The sequence below is a fragment of the Tyto alba genome, unplaced genomic scaffold (genome assembly GCF_018691265.1).
Source record: "Tyto alba isolate M040663 unplaced genomic scaffold, T.alba_DEE_v4.0 Super-Scaffold_2, whole genome shotgun sequence".
NCBI lineage: Eukaryota > Metazoa > Chordata > Aves > Strigiformes > Tytonidae > Tyto > Tyto alba.
In genome coordinates, this window is record NW_024881282.1 from 24,544,231 (window position 1) to 24,568,989 (window position 24,759).

A 24,759-nucleotide genomic window follows, 5' to 3' on the forward strand; every position below is an offset into this window, starting at 1 on the left:
ACGGGCTCCCTCCTGAGGGCAGCGCGCGCTACTGCGGCGGGACGCCGGCAGCCGAGCGCCCGTCGCGCACCGCGGCGCCGGGGGGTTCCGCGCTTCGGCGGTGGAGGAAGCGGCGGCGGGGGGAGAGGGAGGAGTAGAAGAATTTCCTCCAAAATGTCGATTTCTGACATTTTAAAGAGTCTCAGTGCAGGCACGAAATGAAGGGCAGAGCGTAACTGGGGGGGAGGCCTGCGTTGCACAGCGCCCTGTGCTACTTCTGGAAGCGTTCACCGCTCCAGGCGTCCTGACGGGGAGCTGGAAGCGTTACCTGCTGCGGTAACCTGCTCCATCAGTAAAACGGAGCAAAATATTTGCGTACGAAGTATGTCAGCACGCTAGTTACTTTCACAGTTATGCACCCCGTTTTTCAATTTCAACAGCTGTACGAATGTTTAACTTATCTGCTGGTGGTAAGTAACCCTGCACGCACATGCGAGTGCTCCATAGGGAAAAGATGCATCCTCAACCTAAGACTTTATATCCAGGTGAGCCCAGTTAGATGGCAGTGGGGGGACTGAGGGGAAATTGGTCAATCTGCATGACAAAGTTATATCCTCGACTGCAGCTGTGGGATCCTTCCCAATAATAAGCGATATAAAATTGCCAGATAAATCATTCCTCTTTTCTGCCCGTGCAGTAGTACTTTTGTTTTCAGGAACAGTGGGACAAACATAGTTCACCCAAAAAATGTAAACAAGGGGGCTTTGGAGCCTGAAAAGTGATTTTTATGTAATCGTTCCAACAATTTATCCTGGTAGAACTGATGTAGCGTTTATTAGAACATGAGGCTACTTAACTTAGTTTAAAACTAGAATGAAAATAAGGCATGCTGGTTACAATATGTTAGCAAGTTCAGAAAGTGTGAGGGAACTTCATCTAAAGATTTAAAATGCTAGTTACAATGCCTTGGCTAACATGCTATTTAAGTATGTTTCTCACACTAGACAAAGCCCTGAGTATATTTCAGCAGATCTGCTGAGTATGATTTATGTTTTTTAAATCATAATACTCTAAACACTTCCATGTTCTCCTGATGTGTCATTCACAAATGCAGCACTTTATCTGTAGAAGAAATTACATCACTTTTCAGTTTGCATTTTCCTGTAAGGGCGCCCCTGAAACTCTTGCACTCACTGAAGCAAAACCAACGGGCTCGATGAGCTGTTTCTGCTACTTTTTCTGAGTTGAGCAACTTTATTCCTTATTGTTCTGCAACAAACCTTTAATAATTTGTGTTGTTTGGGGGGAAATACTTCACTACTCTCTACACGGTGCCCATCAGCAGATAACCGACCGTAGTTCGTCTGTCAGCTGAGCGCCCGCTCCTCTCCCGATTCGGGCCGGTTGCTTTACCCCCGGTTCACGGTCTCCGGTTCTGTAGGGGCTGCAGTTGACGCGGCCGGCGCTGCCGAGCCGAGGTGCTCTGCCAGCTGCGGGCGGGACGGGGGGGGAACCGCGCCGTCGCGTTTCCAAACCGAGTCCCCTCGCTTTCGGCCGCGGTTCGCGCGGGGCTGGCGCAGCTACCGACGGCCCGCCGGGAGAGGGGGAGGCTTCGCCGCCCGCTCCCCCGGCTGGAAAGCGAGGGCTGGACCGGGCCCCGGGGCGCGAGCACGCGTGGCGGGGGGGGGTGTGCGTCGTGACTTTTTAACACCCGGCGGGGTCCGGGGCGCGGGGGTCCGGGGCGCGGCGACCGGTGTCTCCGGCCGGTGCCCGCGCCGTAACAGCCTCGCGGGCCGGCAGGGGGCGCTGCTGCCCCGCTCTGGTCCCGCTCGCTTCCCTCGGCGGTTCCATTGGAGCAGCCGGAGACAAGTTGGCGCCATTTTGAAGCCGACAGGGGGACCGGGGCGAGCTGCGGAAGGGGAGGGGGTTAGAGGCGATTGGCTGCGGCTACGGCGGCAGCTCCTCTCCGAGCCCGGAGCAGCGGCAGCGCGGAGCGGACCCGCCTGGGACCAGCGAGGAGCGGCGGTTGCGGCGGGGTAAGGAGCCCGGCGCCTCGGCTGCGGTTACCCCCACCTCGTCCCCGCTCCATTTTCCCTTCTGTGGGGCGGGGGGCGCCCGCTCGGACCGAGCTCCGCGGCCAGCGCTGGAGAAGGAAGGGGGGGGGGGGGGGGGGCGGTAAGACGGGACACCTCCCCTTGGCCCGTGGCGGACCCCCCCCCCCCCCCGCCTTCCCATCCCCCTCGCCCCTTCGCGGGGCTGATCCCCTCCCCCCTTACCCGTGGCCGGCGTCACAAATTAAATTTGCCGCCCCCCCCCCCCCCCCCCCCACGGGCGCGGCGGGGCCCCACGAGGGGGTGACCTTGGCTGGGGTGCGCGCTGCCCCTCGCTCGGCGCGGGGCCTGGGCCTGGGGGGGGTCACCCCTTCCCCCCCCCCCCCCCCCCAGGTGGCCCGGCGGGCGGTGTCGCGCGCTCAGCACCGGTGTCTCCTCGCGGCGCGGGAGCGGGGGGGGGGGGAAGGGGGGGGGCGCAGGTCGCCCGTTGTGGCGAGCGATCGCCGCTCCCCCGGGTGTCCCCTCCCTGCCCCTCGCAACCGGCCTAGTCCCCGCCGGGGCTCCCGCCGCCTCGCGCGGCTGCCCGGGCTTGGCGAGGGGACCCCCCTCCCCCCCCCCCCCCCCCCCCCCCCTCCCCGCCCGGTTCGGTCTCTCCGCTCCGCGCTTAGCAGCGATCCTCCCCGGGAGGAGCTGGCGGCCGCCGAGGACCTCGCTTCGGTGGGTCCCTACTTGTTCGAGCCCGTTTCTTTTGTGCTGTGTTTTTTTTTTTTTTTTTTTTTTTTTTTGTGTGTGTGCTTTTTTTCTTCCCCCCCCCCCCACTTTGCATCAGGATCTGTTAGAAAGCTCTCGGTAAGGAAGGGGGGGGGGGTGGTTGCCGCCGACTGGTGGATGAAAAACTATGAATTTTACATCTGAATTGCCAGATGGAGAATGGTTAATTTATAGGTTATGTATTGTTTACATTGAGAGCCTCTGGTCAGGAATCTAGGTCTGTAACTTCATCCCGCTACAAATAAATCACTATCTGTTCTTCAAAAGAAATCAACAATTAATGACGGTGAACAATCCTGGAAAATTAAACTGCAGCAGACCAGCTCCTACAGAGCTGGATTTTGTCGTGCAAGCCTTATTCTGACTTTTATGTTTGCTTCCTTCATGGTTGCTTACTGAGAGCTGTGATTATTTTGTTAGGCGATCTGTTTTCCCATTTAACCCAACTGCTGAAGTATTCTCGCGTTGGTCTTTGTTTTGTGCTTGCTGGGTAGGTGCTTTGGATGTAATTGATTTCTCTTTACTGGGGATGCACTAGAAGGAGCGTTGAAAATTTGAGTGCCTTTATAGTTGAAAATGGGTGTCAAATCACATTTTGGGAAGGAGATAAGATGACGTGCATTCCTTCAGGTTTTCTGCTTCCAAACTAGTGGAAATGTTCTGTTTTCAGTTGATGGAAATTTTGCTTGGTTTGTCGTCTATGTAATATAGATGTGCTCTAGATATTAACTGTATTTGTGTGAAGTAATACCTCAGACAGATGTGAAACAACTGAATGTATGCTATGCTCAGACTACCCTAAAAGAAAACGGAGGGTGAGAGACAATCAGGTAAGATAGTTTAACAGAGGTGTACGTATCGTGTTCATCACCAGCATTTGAAAGCGTGCACTACTGGAGAAAGTAGTTTAGTACTTGCATGACATCTTGCGTCTGTATTTGAAGCAAGGTTGTACTTTAGTACTGTCAGGTGTGTGTGGGGTGTGGTTTTGTGTGTGGTGTTTTGATGTCTTTTATTTTCAATGTAGTTCTTATACAGTAGTATTTGCCTATGTGTCTCTTGCATTCCCTTTACTAGTTACTATACAAGTTGGATAAACTGTAGATTATTGTTTAGTGAAAGAGCTAAATAAATAAAATTGAAATGGAATGTCATATGTATATAACACTTGTACGCTACTTTTTTTTTCTTGTGTGCCATATACATATTGTAACTATCAAGCTTACTTATGGACTTAAATTGAGCAAGTCAGCTAAGTCATTATTAAGCTGTAATTAAAAATACAAAACCCAACAGTCATTACTAGCATTTGGAAACGCATAGTAATGAAATACAGGCATGACCTTGGGCATTATCCATTTTTGGTTCTAGAACAGGAGGCTCTGTTACCTCCTGTAAATCAAGAGAGATGCATTTTCTTTTGGGATATGGTGCTCTTTACCAGGTTCTCAGGTTATGCTTTTTTCCTCAGTCTCTTTCTTCAGTCACACAGTTTATATTCATACCAAAGAGTAAGAGGTTGTATGGGTATGTGTAGGAGTCTTTTAGTAAGGGATTTTCATTTAAAGATTTTTGGAGTAAATATTTTTTCTTTAAGCCTGAGTTTGGAAGAGGTGATAAATACTACTTGTTGCACAAGGAGAATTTTCATGGGAGCAATGAATAACAAAATGTGAAACTGAACAGTAAAAGCATGCAAAGTAGGAAATGGAGGAAAACATGATACTACAACTGATTATTTTTTCCTACAAGTTTAATTCTAATGTCCCTTTCCCTTAATATTGCTTAGCTCAAATACATACCTTTCTCTTTCTTGACATAGTCCCCCCTTCCCCCCTTCAGATAAGTTCCGTTATTAGAACCAAAAAGTAGTTCTTGTGTGTGGTACTGACAAGTGGTAGATAGCATATCATACCCTTTTTAACAAGTTTCTAAAGTAATGGTGTTTTTACTCTTAGCACAAAATGTTAATACGGCAACCTGAAAAAAGCTTTGGAAAGATTGAGACAATATGAGAGGCTTTCAGTCAGTTTTGAAACTAACTGGTAATGGAGAGGTGAAGAAACTTTTTTTAAAAGGATGTGTTAGTGTGATGATCCATGGTGGTGAAATGTTGGGGCAGATTTACCAGATAGTCCTGTGGACTATCTGAACAGCAGTGACAGATTCTGGAAGGAATCATGTTCAAGCTTTTAAAGAATTGCAAAATGTGTGCTTAAAACCCCCTCCAAACAATCTCTCCTTGTCCTCAGAGATTGAATATCTAAAAGTTAGACTGCACATGTATGTAAATGACATACATATTGCTTTTCCATTGGTGACATTTTCAGTTGAATGTAGTCTCATAGAAAACTTGATTTTTATTTTTTTTTTCTGCTTAATTATGATACTTAAGTATATCAAAAGTACAGTGTATGATTGAAAATAAACTTTGTTATTTTAGCAAGTTAGTGGTTTATTTCAAAGATTCTTTGGAACATTTTGGATGCCACAACAAAAATGCTATCAAAGTGAATAATTGCTGTAACACATCTAGCTTGAAACAATTCCATGAAATACAGTTAATATTTTAACTTAACATTTTGATTCTTAAAAACTAACTCCTTCACTCTTTTTAAAGGTTATTACTGTCTGTCTCTGCATATGGTGACTTTCAACCTTCTCTAAAGTGTGAGGAAGTCCTTGAAGTAGGTTCTGAGGATTAAGACTTGCATTACTTTGTCCCTGTCTGTGGAATTTACTCTCTCACATCCCATCCCAAGCATTGGAAAAACATTCTGCATAATTCTGCTTGTTTTATACTGCCTGATCTTCCGCTCTGTTATTTCAGCTCATGACAACTTTGGTATTGATATACTTCAAGAAATAATTAAAAAAAAGCACCATACCTCTTTGGGAACAGATGGGCATGTTTGTACTAATCATCTTGTGTCTGTCACCATTTATATGGTAGTACCGTAACCAGGGATCAGGACCCCATCTGGGGTTTTCTAATTCAGACCCTGTTCTTTAAAGATTGATTCCAGACAATACTAACTGTGTGTACTTTTTCTCTGACTCGATTAGAAATCCTCGTAGATGCTTCTGCTGCTGAAATGAGATGCTTCACTTGCACACTTTTTAATGGACAAAAAAGATACAAAGTTAGCAGTCAAAAGTGTTATTGTCTTAATTGCTTTCATTGTATAGTCACCTAAACTATATTTTGTAGCTCTTTTAAGGAGGATTAGATTCAGCTAAAGCATAATTGCTAACCGCTTAGAAAACCTCACTCAACAGTTACTTTCTACCTTTTATGTAAGAATGCCAATTGGTTGCCCACAACTTCTTTCAAAGCAGCCTCTGGTTCTCTCTGAGACATCCCTAGTGTATCCACATTGTAGCTTAATTCAACATCAAGATTCAGGATTCTGGAAATCTTAGAAAGGAGGGGAAAAAAGAAAAAACAAAACCAACAACTACTTTTTTTCTCTTTAAAGGAGGGGGGAAAAAAAGTAAATGAACAGTTAACCACACTCAGTGCAAACATATTGCTCATGAGGAAGTCTTTTAAAAAAAATAATCTACATCACAACTTTTTGTATGTAATCTTTGAGCCACCTTGAGTTTGACTGTTCAACTTCTATTGGTACTGCTTTGATACTTGGATGTAGAGTTTCAATGAAGACAATCAGATTTCTGGGAAGTGTTTGGCACTACATTTTTTAGGTTTCTGTTTGTAACAGAAGAATTGAGATGAGTTGTTACTTATGAAAAGTGAGCAGAAGATGCTTTATGGATTTTTTTTTTTTTTTTTCTCCTGCACCTACCTACTTAAAATTTGAAAGACTTTTCATGGGGAAAAGGTATGGAGGTGCTAGGTGGTTCACTATTAGCTGTGATACTGTCTCTTGGTAATTATTTTGTTGTTTGACAAGTCAATATGATGCACTGTGTATAGTTCATGCCTTTACATAGAAACACAGTGTATAGAAGAGACTGTAGCTATTTATGCCATCAGTTTGTGAAAGCTTTTGTGTGGAACAATATCTGTGGACACTCTGTGTGCCACGCAGAGCTGTTCAGAGGTCTAAGGGAGACAAATTGTAGCCACCTAATTCATGGTATATAATTAAGTTTACATTGGGTTTTTTTCCTCTGAGAGTATGAGCTAATCAGAATGAGGCTATAACACTTTGTTTTCCTGTTTTTTGGAAATGAAAGAAAGAATTAATAAGTCTGATGGTACTCTTCAGAAGACCTGTGAGGGAGTTTTTCAGAGATAGCAAGTAGGAGATGCATTTCCCTTTCGTTTGCTCAGCTTAGATTATGCAGTCCGTAGTTCTTGGAAGCATTTCTGTAAGTGAGAGAATTAAGAACAGAGATTTTCATGCACGCACAATTTTCAAGAAGAAATATTCTTTGCTCATTTTTACTGGTATATCTGCACTTTGAGGACTTGAAACGTTTTGAAAGTCTTCTCCAGGTTACAAATGTTGCCTGTAGTCAGCCCTCCATCAGGGTGTTAGTACAGTGTTATATATGAGCACATTTAGAGTAACTTTTTATTTCATAATGGATCATTGCCCCCTTAATCTTCTATATTACATACAAAAATGCCTTAATATTCAAATTACAATTTCTTTTTGGAAATGGGAAACAGTTTTAATTCATTTCTGTCCTCATAAGTACATGTTATGGTAGTCTTTAGTTATGATTTATATATATATATTTTTTTTTTTTTTACCAACTTGCTGTATTTCGGAGTTAGAGCTGCGTATCAGAGTTAGCTGACATATTTTCTAAAAGCTGGAAATTGGGAAATGACAGGGGACTGTGGGATGGGAAAGCATATCTAGTGATTTGGGTGATTGAATGTCAGTTTGAAATACTGGAATTCTTTCTTTCCGTCAGTTTCTTGTGATCCCAGATAAGTCTGTTTAAACCAAACTTTCCACAAGAGCTTATTAGTAGTGTATTGATTTCCTGGGAGACAGGCTCTAGACCCTGACTACTTCTGCATGGCTCAACAGAAGCTTTAGTTTCAGACATAGTGCTGGATAGTATGGTGTACTTTAAAAGTTATGCCTTAAATTTCTCTAACTGTGCAGGCAAAATTGGTGGATAGTTCTTAAATTTCAGTCTGTTACTCATCTGTAAAATGGGAAGAATACCTATTTTTAGGAATAATTTTGTGGAATTGTTGTGAAAACAAGTTAACTTCTATGGCAGGCTAAAATATTACAGTGGTGAGTCCTGTACAGAAACCCAGTAGGAAATTAAGTCTCCTCAGAGCATGGTTTAAATAGGGCGTAATAAGAGACACACACTAAAGTACAAGGAGAAAAGCTGAGCAGCTTCTTTGCTTTGAATGAGAAGTCTTGTGGTGTGGGAAAAGGTAGTGAAGAATCAGGTAAATCACCTCCTTTGTGTCTCTTCTTTTTAATGCTGTATAAGAAATCTTAATTCGGTTGTTTCCTAACTCTTAATGACTGATTTTCATACATTTGCTGTCCCTTTTTAGGCAAACAGTAAAAAAATTCACTGTATGGATGTGCTCTAGTGAGTCATTAGGTTATAACCTTTAGCTGTGTGTACTAATTAAATTAATGAAATGCTATTAGGAGCAGTAAGTTTTTCTTTTCTAACCAGTGTTAAGTGGTATGAGATACAATAGCTTTTCAGTGAATTTTTGCAAATACTCATCATTGGTAGGAGAGCAGTGCAACATCCGATGATTGCACGCTGTACTGCAGGCCCAAGGGTGGGCTGAGTTCTGCTGGATGGGTATTCTCCTCCCGCAGCTGATCTTCCTGATCTCGTCTCTCTCTTTGGTGACTTTTCTACTTTGTCCTCATACCTCTTCAGGCTTCTGATTCTAATCCTTCATTGTCCAAGTAAATCCTACTTCCTCTCTCACCTTGTTCAACACTTCTTAGACTTCCAGCCTCGAGGTTCCTAAACTGTGGTGTATGGCGTTTGTGTGGGTTTGTTTTATTTCACTGGGTTTGTTCTCCACCTCCCATTAACTTTACTTCTCAGTTGCATGCCTTTCCCTTTAACCCCTAAACTTTCTACTCCATTTGCTTGATACAGCTTGTTGGTCCCTGCAGTGGAGTTGGTAGATGTGTGTCCATACCTCACCTGTTTCCATGCTAAGCTGAGCTTTTTGTTTTAAAGACTTAATTAAGACAGACAGCTCTTGACAATCTGGCTGAGGTGTGGACAATTCCAGCTCTTTCTGCTGAAGAAACGTCAACATCTGCCTCTGAGCAGACAGGTGGATTAGTGTTGGATTCAGTTGTCAACAGGATTTACCAGAGATGTTTGTTAATTGTGAGGTTTGGCTGTGTTAACCTTCTAACTTCAGGAGAATCAAGAGACAACAACTTGTAATGTGCACATGAACAGTTCTTGTACCTTAAGTAATAGGTGGAAAGTCTCTGAAATGTCCTGTCTTGACTGTATGCTTACAGTCATGGTGCAAAGCTTGCTCCTTTCAGTTGCAAGATCCATGCTTTTCACAATGAGTAAAGATTGGTTTCTATTGAGTTTTTTACTGTTATCTCCAACAGGTGTTACTTGTGTTCCTGTTTCTATGTATGGAAATGGGGGGGATGTAGGGTTTTTTTGTTGTTTTGATTTTTTTTGTTTGTTTGTTAATGCTGATGTGCTTTAGATTGCTCTCCTGGGTAGATTTTTGTCTTTCTTGAGGGCTGGGGTGGTATTGGGGTATTGTAAGGAAGTGATCCAGTCTAGTAAGATGAGGTGTGTGGCCTTACTACATATCAGCACAGATCTGAGGCTGAATGAAAGCATAACCTACACAGTAATGCACACAAAGAGTTTGGCTATCACTGTGCAGTGTAGAATCATAGAATATCTCAAGGTTGCAAGGGACCAGTAAAGATCATTGAGTCCAACTCCCTGCTCCTTGGAGGGCTACCTAAAACTAAACTATAGGACTAAGAGTGTTGTCCAGACATTCCTTGAACTTTGACAGGCTTGGTGCCGTGACCACTTCCCTGGGGAGCCTGTTCCAGTGACTGACCACCTTCTCAGTGAAGAATCTTTTCCTAATTTCCAATATGAACTTCCCCTGATGCAGCTTCATTCCATTTCCTTGTGAGTGATGAGCTGTAACCGAAGGATAACTAAATAATAAAGATTCATTTCAAAAGGGAAGGCAAACCACAGAGTTTGAATTTATTATCAAGAAGGTTGTTGTGACTCTACTAGTACTCAGGCTCCTGTTTGTACCTCAGCCAGGATTAAAATGTATCAGTGTATGTAAATTTCTGAAAGGGGGGTGAAAAGGAGATAGTGTCAGGCTCTCTTCAGTGGTGCCCAGTGCCAGGACCAGAGGCAGTGGGCACAAACTGAAACATGGGAGGTTCCCTCTGAACAGCAGGAAACTAATTTTTACTGTGAACTGGCACTGATTGTTAGCTTTATGTGACCCATCTTGAGCAAGGGTGGGTTGGACCAGGTGACCTCCAGAGGTCCCTTCCTGCGTCAGCCATTCTTTGAAAACACAACCCCACAGGGCTAAATAATTCTAAGGAATGAATAACTGTATTAACAAAAGTTACAGGAGTGAATAGGTTATTGGCAAAGAGAGCTTACATGTTGGTTGAGTGTAGAGATAGATGTCAAAGGTAAGACTGAAACATCAAAAGAGTCTTCAGCTTCAACTTTTTAAAGTGATCTTATGTTCATGTATGATAGTAGGTGACTAGACTGTCACTTGAAGTTTATTTTAGTCTTGTGGTCTTAAAAATCTACCACTAATGCAGTTAGTTCACCTGGTTGTAGTAAGTCTTCATCTAGTTTGTGCTTTGTAATCACAATTATGGGTTCTTTGTCTTCAGGGACACAAATATTTTTTCAGTCTGTGATCACAAAGTTTTGCAAAAAGCAAACAAAAATGTTTGTTAGCTGGAAAAAAAAAAAAAAAAAGCTAAACTCGTATAAGATATCTGGGTAGACAACTTCTATTTGTAAAACACCCAGCTGAATGTGACTTTGGTGCTAAGATTTCTGTATGCAGCCCTAATATAAATATTTGTTTGTACCTCATATTGATTAGGAGTGGCTGCAGTGTTATTAAGCACATCAGACTTTGCAGTGTAATACTCATGCTTTCTTTTAGGTCTTACAATTCAATCCATCCCACTGGCATTTTTGTTTAATCTTTAGTAATTCTGTATTGAATCATTTGCAGGATGTGAGGCATTTGATTCTGTATTTCTTTTAACACTATACACAAGGTTAGGAGTGGAAGAGAGACTCATTTATGTATACAAATTCTGACTTGTTGCTAAAGAAATTTTATATTGGTTGTACATTTGTGAAATCTTACAAAATGTTTTGTTTCTGAGGTAGCACGCTAGTATTAATGTTTGGTTGTGGGGTTTTTTTGTTTGTTTGTTGGTGTTGTGGTTGGTTTTGTTTTTTTGGGTCTGTTTCTTTTGGTAAGAATTAAAACTTCAATGGAAAGGCTCAGTAAGGCATTTTTAACCAAATAAATGGTATAATAAAATAATACCGATTTCTGTTTTCTCCCAAGGGGCAATACAGTGATTAAACTTGATCTGTACCTAATGTGTGTCTGTTATCTTCTGCTTTTTGTCATGTTCCCCTTATTTTCCCCATGCTTTCCATGCTACTCTTGCACGTTTTCTTTTCTCCCCTTCTGTATAAATACTACAGATGTTAGCCTTGTAAAATGTAATGCAAGATATCTGACGTTTTTATGACTTTTGTTTGTTATAGCGTTTTGAAAATGGAGTGAATGTAAGAGAATAATTCCTGCTTCCATCTCGCCATTCCTTTGCAACTGCTGGAGGAAGGAAACAAATCATTCTTGCTTTACTAAATCTTAAAGTAGCTTCCCTGCTAAAGGAGGACTGTGTCAAAGTCATGGCTCTAGACTAGTGATACTGTGAAATTTTGATACCTGGGCTGGTTGTCAGTTCTTCTGTTTTAGAGTACTAGTCTAAGAACTTTTTGTCAGTGTTTCTGGTAAAAAGTATTTTGCACAGTGAAGGGCCTGCTTGTCAGGTAATTATTCATGTAGCCTACAACAGCAAGGTACTAATCTCCTTTGTATACTCATCGAGTTCTGCCATATTCTATGTGGATATTCCAAAACTTTAAAAACTAAAAGTCTTCCTCTAAGTATTGTTCTTCATTGTCTGAACTATTATGTTTTGAACTTTTGTCTATGGTAGTTTGTTTTCTTTGAGTGAAATCTTTGAGTATTTCTGGTATTTAGAGTGATTTCTGCCTCTCTTCCACTTACCCTCCTAACTATCTCTTCCTATCACCTCTATATGCTCTCATCATAGGGTAGACTTTATATGCACTTTTTCCAATTTAAGTTACCTCTATGGTAGGTGCTGGTAGTTGTATATGGCGTTCCAAGCAAGTTCTTGTCACTACCTTAGAAAACAGTGTTAGATGTTGAGGTTTTGGGTTTGTGGGTTTTGGTTTTGGTTCTGTTTGTTTGTTTTTTGAAGTACTTTGTCTGAATTAATGTTGCATAGCACTAGTGTATAGTCCTGCAGTGGTTTTCCGTGCCTGGACCTAGGCATAGAACCCCCCTCCAGTTCCCTGTTTTTTCCCCCTACAGTTGACTTTTTCAGACTTGTAACATATATTCTTATTTGGGGTTCAAATGCAGTCTTTATACTTAGAAACATTTCTGTTTCTCTAATAATATCTTTCAATGTTTTACTGAATGACAATATGATCCATTGCTGCCTCTGTCCATCAATGGTTTTCAATTTAATGCTTCCATAATAAATGATTTTTGATGCAAGGAAGGTGCAAATTGTTTTATTATGGCCTGATCAAACACAAATTGTCCCAGGGTAATACGGTAACCTTAAGTTATATTTATCCCCATATTTAAAATTTTTACTTTAGCATGCAGATTTTTTTTGGAAACTCTTCAAATACTTTTGTTGTCAAACTAGTGCACCTGTAGTGGCAGCATTACTTTTTTTTTGTTCTGTGTTAGTGACAGTGCTGCTTTTATATTATTGTACTACACCTTAATTTCTAAAGTTAATTTAAATTTTTGAAATTAAAGTGTACTACATCTTAATTTTTAAATACCTTTAAAAATTTTTGCACACCACACTGGTTCATGAATTCTCAGATGGTGTCTTTTCAGTTGCTTTGATTTAAAAATGTGAAATTCTTACGTGTAGACACAGTAACTTCTGATTGAATATACCTGTTACCAATTGCCACAGGAATGAAACTGTACTTGTACCTGATATTTCTTTGAAAATGGGTATTCAGCTGATTTTTTAAAGCATTTCAGTATCTTCTCGATACCCAATCATTACTATGCAGTAGTACTTTTTTCCCTGGTTTTAACTATTGAAATGCACTTTTTTTTTTTTTTTTTGGTTTACAATGGCCATCTCAGTTTGTCTCCAGTTCTTTCTTTATTTCTGTATTTCTCAGTCTTTGTGGTGCAACACTCCTGTCTTGAGAGCTCCGTCTATTACTTATAACTATTTCTAAGTGGTTGTTTGAATTCACTTAGTATGTAAGTTTTCCTTACACCCCAATCAAGTGGACAAACAGTTTAAAACTCAGTTTTATTCCTTTGGCATAGACATTTCCTGTGACCACCATGTTGGAATTGTATACATCTCCAAATCACTTCTGCTTTTTATTTGTGCCTTTCAAAACAGAGACTTTATTTATGCTGTGCTTGTGTCAATTTAATGTAAACATTCATTGTCTTTGAATGTTGGCGAAATTGTATCCTGTGGGATTACATGCTTATGTGATGTTGTTTGTGAAACTTAAGTTTTGTTGTATGTATATGGGCTGGAGAATAACCTATATCCTGACTAAGGATGACACAGAGGGTAATTTTCATCATCTAAGTATGTGCATGTGTCTTTCTTGGCAGAAGAGGGTTTTTTTATTCCAAGTTTCCCATTGAGAGCAATACTCCCAGATGCAGAATAATTAATGAGGAAGCTCATATGGACAAATTTGACTGCTTCTCCTCAGTATTGTATAGCGCAAGTATACAGATGGAATGTTGTGAATGTTTCTTACCTTTCTGAAAACCACCTGTATGGGTAGTGTTGCAGGGTATGGGATAGTTTCATGTGGTGGAATGGAAGCAGAATTATCCCGTGACTGATCCGTGTGCATATTGGTTCACGATCTGTGAAATGCCGAAAAGTATCCAAAATGTTTATGTTTATAGTCTCAACTGAAAATGATAGCTCACTGAATTACACTCTGTTTTTCTGGAGGTATAAACAGGGTTGCAAATGTGGCCCTTAACAAATGTATTTTGAGCACCAGTATGTCGGATTTCTCACCAGCACCAAAAAGGCAGGGTGTCTCAAAGGCATCCCCTAAAAAAGCCAGGTGAATAAGACAAGGTGAGTTAACATATGAAATTCATCTTCATTCACCAGTGATGGGCTTAAGGGGCTTTTGTGAGCTTTACAATCTCTCATAATTCTCCCTGAGTGTCATTTGTAATAATTAAATTGCCATGTTTTATTCTCAAATCTCATCAGTATTATTTCAGAGAAGTGTACCTTCACACAAGTTTACTTGCATTTCAGTTTAGTACTACTTAGTTTGAGTCTTCTGTATGAGCAACTGAGTTAACTTTTTTTGTTTTATTGCAGTCATAACATTAGAAAAGAAGGATGGCATAAGTCTGATTCCTTGAGTTAGGTCAATATATGCACTTTAATTTCAGTCTTTGGTCTTGCATGGCTTAAGCAAGTCTACATGGATTGTAGACTCCAGGTATTTTTTTTGACTGCATTCTTTCCGAAACTCTATTCAAATCATCCTGAAGTATAGGCTATGAAGGCATGGACATAATCAATAAAGACATTTTTTGTAGGTTTTATTATTAAAATCAAGAGTCTGTAGAGAATATGTATACCACGTAGCTTTTCAGAAGCTTTGGGCAAGTTATTTGGGGCGCAAAAAGTATGCTATAATAGTTTTCTGCTAAAGAGTACTCTTTTCCTAAATTGACACTTGTATTCTAGAGGACAGGGAAACTAGCATCTTTTTAGACAGCTTTGACAGATTTGTGGTACACTGAGTTTAGTTTACTTCATCTTGGATTTATTCTTAGACCTGATGGAGCCATTAACGCTCAACTGCAGATCCTTTACGTAGACTATATCATGTCAGCTTTGAAAAACTTGAAATACTTAAGTGACTGATTTTTTCTTTTTATCGTAATGGAGACTATCAAGAAAACTTAACAAGAAGTGTTAGCAGCCTCTCTAATGTCACTAAACTTCATACTGTTTAATAGTAACCTTTAGTATGTGAGAAGGTTTCATCCTTTGAAGGTTAAGGTGAAAAGGTCATTGTCAAAAACTTAATGGCTTTTTCTCAGACTTCATGAAACTTACCTCTGTTCTCTGCACCTGCCTTACTCCCTGTTTCTCTTCTCCACTGGAAAAGTGTTATCTTCTCACAAAATAATCTACATACAACCCTGTGTTTCTGATTTTGTGGGTATAATGACATCCTGCCTATTTGTACCTTCTTCTATGCATTCTTTTTCAATTCCTTTAGGGAATTGTACTTTTGTAGAGTAAAATAAATTACTTAATACAGGACTGGAAATGTTTAGTAAGTGTATTAGGTGAAAACTGCCATGCTCCTGTGCAACCAGATTTAAGTTCAAGCCATGAACTTGAATGACTTATTGCAAAAAAGGTACAATATTACTGTTGTTATTTTACGTACTTTGCATTCAGTGTTAAACACTCTGAGGACTGGTCATAGCCGGCTTGGTACGCACTTGCCTTCCGAAGCTTTTATATAGTATGCTTGCATAATATTGCCACCTAACAAACAATGAGGTAGAATGTTTTCCTGGATATTTGGCTGACAAATATATTGCAGTTGTCTGTTTTACTAGCATCATATTTTATCAGCTTACACTCTTTTCCACTTCATGAAACAAATAATTAGACTTTTTTTTAACCTTAATCAGTATTTCTGTGGTCAGTTATGTTTTTGCCTTTTTCTTTCTCTGTCAGAATCTTTTTCTATAGTCTTCCAATTTTTACATCCTTGACACTTCTTTTCCTGCAGCCATGCACAGAAATGAGAAATTACATTTGTAATTCCTACAGTCTATTTTACTTAGTTTTGGGTAGAAGTATGAAAGCTGAGATCCCGCAATAATAGGGCAATTTTGTTTTTCCTTAGGTTGTTGATTGGCTTAGTGGTGAATTGTGTTACCTACTTTCTCATCCCTTTTTTAAAAAACTGTGTTTATTTCAGTTCAAGCACTGTTTATTAATGGCCAATTAAAAAAAAAAAGTCAATTTTATTCTTGTAATGTTTACTTTCAATCACATCTGAAAAAGTGCTGAAATTTAAAAGTTAGGTCGCTTTCATCTTGTGGAAGCTGCAAGTGACTGCAACACCATGTGCTAAGATATGTTGATGCTGAATACTGTCTACTTCCTTAATCTTTGGGAGGCTTTCTCTAATGAAGTTTGAAAAAATCTCATCAGCAGAAATGGGGGCTTGCCTGGGATCACTTCCTAATTGGTTGCAAGGGTGACTACTATATTCTGTGCAAGTTGCTTGAGATTTTTTAGCAGGCATATGCTAACTTTGGTATCATGGCTTGTCTTAATGTTTTGTTCTGCATTCTTATGTCTTAGTTCTCTCCCTGAATCCTCCAAATCCTCTGTATGTTATAAAAGTATCTCCTTGCACAGTAACTACCTGCATATCTTTTCATTTTTCACAAAGCGTTTACTTAATATATTATTAAAGAAACTTTATGTGCTTTGCCATATTTTCTAATGGAAGGTCGAGAAATAGCATTTCCTAATTTAAACAGGTGTTTCCTTAAGTACTGACTGTCAAAGGCTTGCCAGTAATGAGACTTCTGTAGTGAAACCCAGTACTTTTCATGTCATTTGCTGGGCTGAGAGTGTTACTTTTGCTTTATAATGTGGTTCTTCATTCCAGAAGACTTTAATTGGTAGTTTCTGTAAATTCTTTCTATACCAGTCCTTACTATGGATAATGATACTTTGAAGAAATAGGAAGCTAAAATATTTTTGATACTATGGATAATATTAGTATCTAAATTTAATGATAGTTAAGTAAACAATATAGCATTCGAAAAGGGAATAGAAAGTATTCATCTAGACATTATATCTGAATCAGTATGAAAAATGACTTGGATTTACATGAACGCACTTGGTCCAACACTGAAGTTTTCTATTTTTCTCAACAGCAGAAAATTAACTGCCAAGTTTCAGCTTGGAGTGGCTTTTTATAGCAGAGTTACAACTCCTTAGCAGTAGGTTTATTATGAAAATATATTTAATTTAGTGGCACTTACATAATGAAAGTCTTTAACACATAAGTCACTTCTTACCTTGATCAGTTGTTGTCAATCAGCTATACACAGCAGGAATTTACCAGGATGTAAAAATTTTCTATAAGTGGCTTAAATAATTAAATTTTGTTTTATGAATAATCCTGCTGAAGTAGAATGATGCCTACCTCTTCCACTTCTGTAAGTTGCTGAGTAATCCCTTCAGAATACTTTGTTGCACCTTTTGTGGAAATTACAGTTTGTCCAATTTCTTTGTACACGATATATTGTTGAAGCAAAGTTAGTGCTCTCCAAGTATTTGTCATGGTTTATATTTATTCATACAAGGATCTTACCAACTGAGGGTGCAAAAATAAAAAAGTGGATATAAATCCTAAAAAGAAATTACAAACAGCATGTTGATAGAGGAACAGAGCTTTGGAGTGAACTCTGTTGTGGTTTACAAGAAGAAAAAGATTTGACTTCTTGAAATATTCCCTGAGACAGTATAGGTAAATGTTCTTGGGTTTTCTAAACTGTCTTTGTACTCTTGATGGAATGGCCTATGACAGTGAGAGGCCACTGGTCACACTGCTTGATTGTGGAGAACAAGTTGATGAATATTTGCAAATCCTTTTTCTTGGCTACACTTTCTTGTTGTTGGAGTGATATGAGCTGTGTAAACACATGTATTAAAATCCCTACAGATCGCAACTTTCTTATGTGCCAGCAATTTATTAAATTCACTTAGGCTTCTAATAGCTTTGTGAATGTGAAGAAAGTGTTATTCCTTCAATGTAAAATGTCTTGCAAAAATAGATTTAAAAGTATTAGTACTTGTATAGGTCAAAGTTATGTAATCTTTCAAAATTTTGTATTCTTAATTTAAAAATACTGATCTCAAGATGTAACTACATTAATTATGTATAGATCAGTGAAAGTTCTGAAAAATAAGTATGATGAAGTTTGTAAACTTGATCACTTTCTGATGATCTATGTCCTCATGTTTGGATTCTGAATTTTAAAGAATAGGCAATAGTAAGGCAGGAGTCAGACTTGCAAGGAATATAAGAATCGATTTGCTAAAGCTTGCTTCGTCTCTTGGAAAAGTTTTCTATAAAAATATCTGAAGGACTAAGACTTAAACACATGTATGGACCTCTGAAAAAGTACTGTTGACACATGGAATCATAGAATGGTTTGGGTTGGAAGGCACCTTAAAGATCATCTAGTTCCACCCCCCCTGCCCCGGGCAGGGCCCCCTTCCCCCAGCCCAGGGGGCTCCCAGCCCCGTCCAACCTGGCCTTGAACCCTTCCAGGGAGGGGGCAGCCACAGCTGCTCTGGGCACCCTGGGCCAGCGCCTCACTAGCCTCACAGTAAAGAATTTCTTCCCTATATCTAATCTAAATCTACCCTCTTTAAAACCGTTACCCCTTTTCCTATCACTACACTCCCTAAGAAAGAGTCCCTCCCTGTAGGTCCCCTTTAAGTACTTGGAGGCTGCTATAAGGTTTCCTCAGAGCCTTGCCTTCTCTAGGTTAAACAACCCCAACTCTCATCTTGTCTTCACAGGAGACATGCTCCAGCCCCTGGGTCATCTTTGTGGCCTTTGTCTGGACCCACTAGAGCAGATCCATCTCCTTCTTATGTTGGGGGCCCCAGAGCTGGACGCAGTACTCCAGGTGGGGTCTCACGAGAGCCGAGTGGAGCAAGCTAATCACCTCTGTCAGCCTTCCAGCCACAATTTTCTTCATGCAGCCCAGGATACACTTGGCTTTCTGGGTTGTGAGCACAGATTGCTGGCTCATAGTCAGTTTTCCATCCATTAATACCTCCATCTCCGCAGAGCTGCGCTCAATCCACTCATCACCCAGCCTGCATTTTTGCTTGGGATTGCCCTGACTCATGTGCAGGACCTTGCACTTGGCCTTGTTGAGCTTCATGAGGCTTACACAGGCAAGAAGAAAGCTTTTTGAAATTCAGTCATTTGATATCACCTCTCTGGCTTATGGATTTTCATGCTGAAACATGTTCTAGATACAGCTTGCCTTGAGGCTGCTGTTCTTAGCTGTCACTGTCTTCCCTGACAGAAGTTAACTGAAACAGCTGGTGTAACTGTTATGTGAAATCACGGAGACTTTAATTCAGCTAGAATCAGGTTAAAAACATCCCCTCCCCCCACCATTCCTAGATCCTATTAAGTGTTCAACACAGATTATTTTGATGGAGTTAGGTATGCACAGCTATATTAGAAGTCCAGAAGAGCAGAAACTTCTAGCAGTGGCATGTAACAAGCTAATTCAGTTTTATTGAAGTAATGGTTGAAGTGATAACTGTTGTACAAGGGGGTATTTTAGCATTTTTTTAGCATAACTTTTCTGTTGTTGAATGGTAAGTTTTGTTTTTCACTGTTGTTTTTACATTATTGCCCTGCCCCCACCCCGTGAAGCTTGACATTAATCCTAAAATACATTCAGAAGTGATCTGCAAATTTGTGTTACATAGGAAGTTTAAAAGATTTATTGTTCTTTGTCCCTTATGGTTCAAGTAATAATCTATTTCATTGAACCTTTTTGAAATTAATTTTTGGTCCTGTAAGATTAGATGTATTAATTTCTCTTTACTGTTTTCTATACTGCTGAGAGCGATAAGTTAGGTACTCTACTATGTAACCTCGGCTGGCTGCTAGACACCCACCCAGCTGCTCCCTTGCTCAACAGAACAGGGGAGAAAATAAGATGAAAAAGCTCATGAGTCAAGATAAATACAGGGAAACTGCTTACAAATAACCATCACAGACAAAGCAGACTTGATGTGAGGAAGATTAATTTCATGTACTGCCAATTAAACATAGAGCAGGATATTGAGAAACGAAGACAAAACTAAAGATACCTTCTCCCCAACCCCTCCTTGTTTCCAGGCTCAACTTCACTCCTTCATTTCTGACTCTTCTATCTTCCACCTTCCCTGTCAAGCAGTGCAGGGGAGATAAGGAGGAGGGGTTGTGGGCAGTTCATAACCCTTCATCTTTCTCACTCCTTCCTCCTACTTTTTCCCCTGCTGCAATGTGGATCCTAAAATGAGATGCAGTCCTTCACAAACATCTCCAGTGTGGGTCCTTCCCATGAACTGCAGTTCTTCAAGAACTACTCCAGCCTGGGCCCTTCTCCTGAAGTACAGTCCTTCAGGAAGACCTTGCTCCAGCGTGGGTCCCCTGCAGGTTCACAGTTTTTGCCAGGAGCCTTCTCCAGTGTGGGCTTCTCTCCACAGGCTGCAGTGTGGATATCTGCTCTGACATGGTCCTCCATGGGCTGCAGGAGGATGACCTGCATCACCATGATTTTCTCTGTGGGCTGCAGGGGAATCTGCTGCAGTGCCTGGAGTACCTCCTCCCTCTCCCTTTTCACTGACCTTGGTGTCTGCAGTGCTGTTTTGCTCACATTTTGTCACCTCTCTCTCTCATAGCTACTGTGCAGCATTTTTTACCATTTTTTAAATATGTTATCACAGAGGTGCTACGAGTGTCACTGATGGGCTCAACTTTGGCCAGGGTTGAGTCCATTTTGGAGCTGGGTGGAACTGGCTTCGTTTGCTCTGTTACCAAAACCTAGCCATGTAAACACAATACAGTTCAATTTCAAACTTAGACCTTTAATACCACTCGAGCTTAAAAGCTTGGTTGCTTGTCAGTTGGACATACCAGCTGGACAGTTCAAGTTGACCATAATATATGAGTTTAAGTCTTTGAATTATTTCAAAATATGCCTTAAATGGAACTATATTACCATGTTCTAATCAAGTTTCCACTGCAGTTGATGTGATCTGGCAGCTATCCACCTCTGGAAAGGGGAGTTTTGTTCCCTAGTTCCCTTAGCTCCGGGTTCCTTCCCTTGAGTTAGCTTTGATGCTTGCCACATGCTTTTCAAAGGCAGTTAGTCTTATTTTTCTGAGTTGGTGAGTTTGGTTGGTCCAGCAAAACATCTGATGCTTTTATACATTCTCAGGTTGAGGGGAGCAAGACTCCCTTCTGCTGTGATGAGCTGTTAAAATGAATTTAGCTATGACATATGACATAATCCTGTCTGAAAGCTAGAATGGTATATCTGTGTCAAACATCAAGAAGACTTGACTTGGTTACGTTATGTGCATTTTTGATGGGTCCTAGACTTAACTGTCATGACTGCATTAAAAAATATAACAGGGACAAAGGTGGCATCATATTTTCCTGGAAGTATTAGAAAAAGTTATTTCAGTGATTTTTTTTTGTTCCATCCTAGGTTTCTCATTATTTGTTTTTACCACAACTGCAAGTATATAGCACTTGGTTCAACTGCCGTGTATACCTACAGAGAAGATGACAGAAATAGAGTTAGCTTTTATGTAGCTGTTGAAGTGCACTGCATATCATGCTTGTTGAATGATGTCTGATAATGTTCATTCTATGCCTATTTCCCTCATTTCCAAAAAGAAATATGTGTTCTGCTCTATGTATTCTTTACAGAAATTATTTAAATGTTGACATAAACTTTTTCTCTTCTAAAAGATTAGTAAAGATTTAGCAAAATCTGTAACTTAGGTTGTTGCTGTGAAATGTGAACTGGAGAATACAAAACACATTGGGATTGGTTTTGGGGGTGGGTGGATGAGTATATTTATTGTTCCAGTTCTCCTGCCATGTAGAATAACCATGACTTGGGCCAGTTAAGTCTCAATTCTGACAGGTTACACCATCCTGTTATGGAACATGCTTCTAGCCCATCTCCTTGTAGTTTCTGGTTGATTTGTATTTCTGATGTTATAGTTCTGAGAAGTTTGAAGTATACATAGATCCTCCTTGTATAGGAGGTCAGTAGGAAGAAAATGCCCAGCTTGGAGTTCACAGTTCAGGAAAGTGATGACTGAGGAAGGGTTTATAACTTTTATGTAAAGAAATAAAAATATCAAGGCAATGGCAAAGAAATTTTATTTCCTTCATTGCTTTCTTGATGTGTAACAGCCTTGGTACAGTCTTTTTCTAAAATCCTAATAACCCCAACACATGCTGTCTAGTTTTTTGCACTGTCGTTTGTATTAATTGCTTCTATGTAAGTAAAGCTTCCAATTAAGTTTCTTCTTCTACAGCAGTGGAACTTTGCATCGTTTATGATGGATTAGGTGGCAGTTTGAATTTGCATCAGTTTAAAGGGACTGAGAAACCAAGTGACTGGTTGTTTTCATAGTTGGAATTTAGGAAGAGGAAATCATTGCTTATCTGCGGTCTTTTGCTTAAAAACTTGACTCTATGGCATAGAGGAAAGACTTGCATTTCGTCTGCTCTGTTCCTGTCCCTATTTCTTTCTCCATCTACTGTTTGTCTGGCAGTATTGGCAAATGAAAATTAGAAATGTATAACACTTCAATGGCACTGCTGTTTAGACCTTTGGGGAAATTGTGATCTATTTAATCATTTGGAAAACGCAAAGTCCACTTCAGATGTCTGTTTTCAGAGTCCAAAAATCCAAGCTGGCTAGGATTTATTATTATCAAGTGGTAGAAACGGTTCATACAATAAGATAAGATTCTTGGTTGCATCTCTAAGTGTGAAGATCAAATACTTTCAGGAATGAGGAATTTTAGCTTTTTTCTACTGTGTACTTCCTGAAAGTTTTGTTGTAGTATAGGACAATCTACCTGAATATCAAAACTATTGGTGTCTGTTGCAATATACTTACTGAAAACAATCAAAATCTCTTGTCCAGTTTCTTCTTTCTTTCTATGGGGTTTGTCGTTATGTTTCTAGTTGGATTTTGTTTGTAAAAGTGGGACAGATAAGGTAAGCATAAACTAGCTCAACAGCATTGTTTTCTTAATTTATTTCCACAGTTTTAAAATCGTGAAATCATGGCTCATTCAAAGACAAGAGCCAACGATGGGAAAATCACATATCCTCCAGGAGTCAAAGAAATCTCTGATAAAATATCTAAAGAAGAGATGGTGAGAAGGCTAAAGGTTAGTAAACAAGTAACTGTGTAGATTGAAGTTTCTTGTATCCAGCATTCAATGATCCTATTACTGTATTTACTGTCTAGAAGGATTTTTTTTTTTTTCCTTTGGACTTTACCTTTTCTGTGCTCAGAAGGAAGAACTTACTTGCTATCGTGCCTTCTGTTCTACCACTTTCTTGAAGTGACTTGTTAAAAAACGTTTTAATGACTTAAAATATCACAAATGGAAATAAACTATATTAATTTCAAATATTACTAAAATTTTATTTCTGTTCCTGCAGTAAATCAGTACTTTTTGAGAAGAAAATACTGAAAAACATGAAAAGAGAGTCATAATTATGGAAACAATATGAGTGCCTCAAAATACGTTCCTCTTATGCATTTATGCTCTTTGGGTTGATTATATAAAACCCCTTTTTCTCATTGTTTTAGCCTCTATAGTAATGAAGGTAGTCTTTGATTATACTACATATTTGTCTCCTGAATTTCATAACCACTTTATTTGGCCCAACTCTACAGGAAGGCTGGAGAGATTTGAGGGAGAATTATGTTACTACAGTTCTTTATCTACCCATGTACTCTCACAAAAAAGGCAGTCCTGTTAGTATTGTGTAGAAGGAATGCCTGCAAATTGGGCTTGCCCTGTGAAACAGGAGGGAACAGATGTGGGAGAGGAACCTTAAGTATTCTAACAGCTGGAAGGACTTAATTTGGAGTTTGTTTTCTTAAGAAGTAGCTCGAAGTCAGTTGGAACTACTGGTAAATGAACAAAAACCAATAAACCCCCAAAACACAAGGATTCCTTCTCCCTTTCCTCCAGTAACCTGTCTGTGCTTTGGGAATTGGGCTGACAGGCTTCAGTCAGTGTACTGCATTCTACAATGCTGAATAGAACAAGACATTTATAACCTCGTGTATGAGTGACTCCTAATGGAAGAAATTATTTGTTCGCACTTGCATATTTTTTTCAGCTTGTGAAAATGCACACAGTTCTTACTGATACTTTTTACCCCCTGTAGTTTAATTTAATTTTTGGCCTTGAACATCCAGTCCCTTCTGTTCTGTCATCTTGATCCATCTTGCAGAAGAAGTGTACTTTGCACATGTCCCCTATTTCTTGTTAGCTGTTTATTCTGGCTGTGGATTCATCTATTTACAGGCAGGGACTAAAACTACATGGTATTTATTTTATGAAGGGTTGCATGAGCTAGGCTACACTACAAGTGTATAGACCTACAGTATGAACAGTTTCAGGGGCTGAAGAACAGTAGTTGATAAATAAGTGAACTATTAGCCCCTTCATTTCATTGGCTGCCAAATTTATATAAATATTAGGAAAGAAGCACTTTTCTGTGGCTTTTATTTTAATTTACAGAAGCAGGTAGTCTGCTGTTTGTTAATGACAATATATTTATATAAATACAAATTATTAGGACGTCTGAGAATAAAATGGAAAATATGCATATTAGCATAACTTGTCCCAGAAATTTTAGCATTTCTGATACATGCCATCTTCAAATTGTAGTAGATTTGGAAAGGAGATAGAAACTAAATGGTCAGAGTCATGAACTAACACTGAAGATGGAAAGAAGATGAACATTTGAAGGTGATAAGCACTTGGAAACT

The 24,759-nt window shown here is 39.9% G+C and overlaps 1 protein-coding gene across 4 annotated transcripts in view; it reads left to right on the forward strand.

Moving 5' to 3' along the window:
- The first annotated feature begins 1,854 nt into the window (after positions 1 to 1,854).
- The window catches only part of PDS5B (PDS5 cohesin associated factor B), a 118,534-nt gene continuing 95,629 nt past the window's right edge, over positions 1,855 to 24,759 (forward strand). For 2 of the 4 annotated variants that reach the window (XM_032982833.2, XM_032982834.2), the window contains exons 1-2: positions 1,874 to 2,015; positions 23,012 to 23,137. In XM_032982833.2, coding sequence (XP_032838724.1) covers positions 23,030 to 23,137 — 108 coding nt within the window. In that variant the 5' untranslated portion in view covers positions 1,874 to 2,015; positions 23,012 to 23,029. Of the gene's footprint in view, positions 2,016 to 23,011; positions 23,138 to 24,759 lie in introns of all 4 variants that reach the window. The other 2 variants (XM_032982832.2, XM_032982831.2) reach the window with 2 other exon arrangements.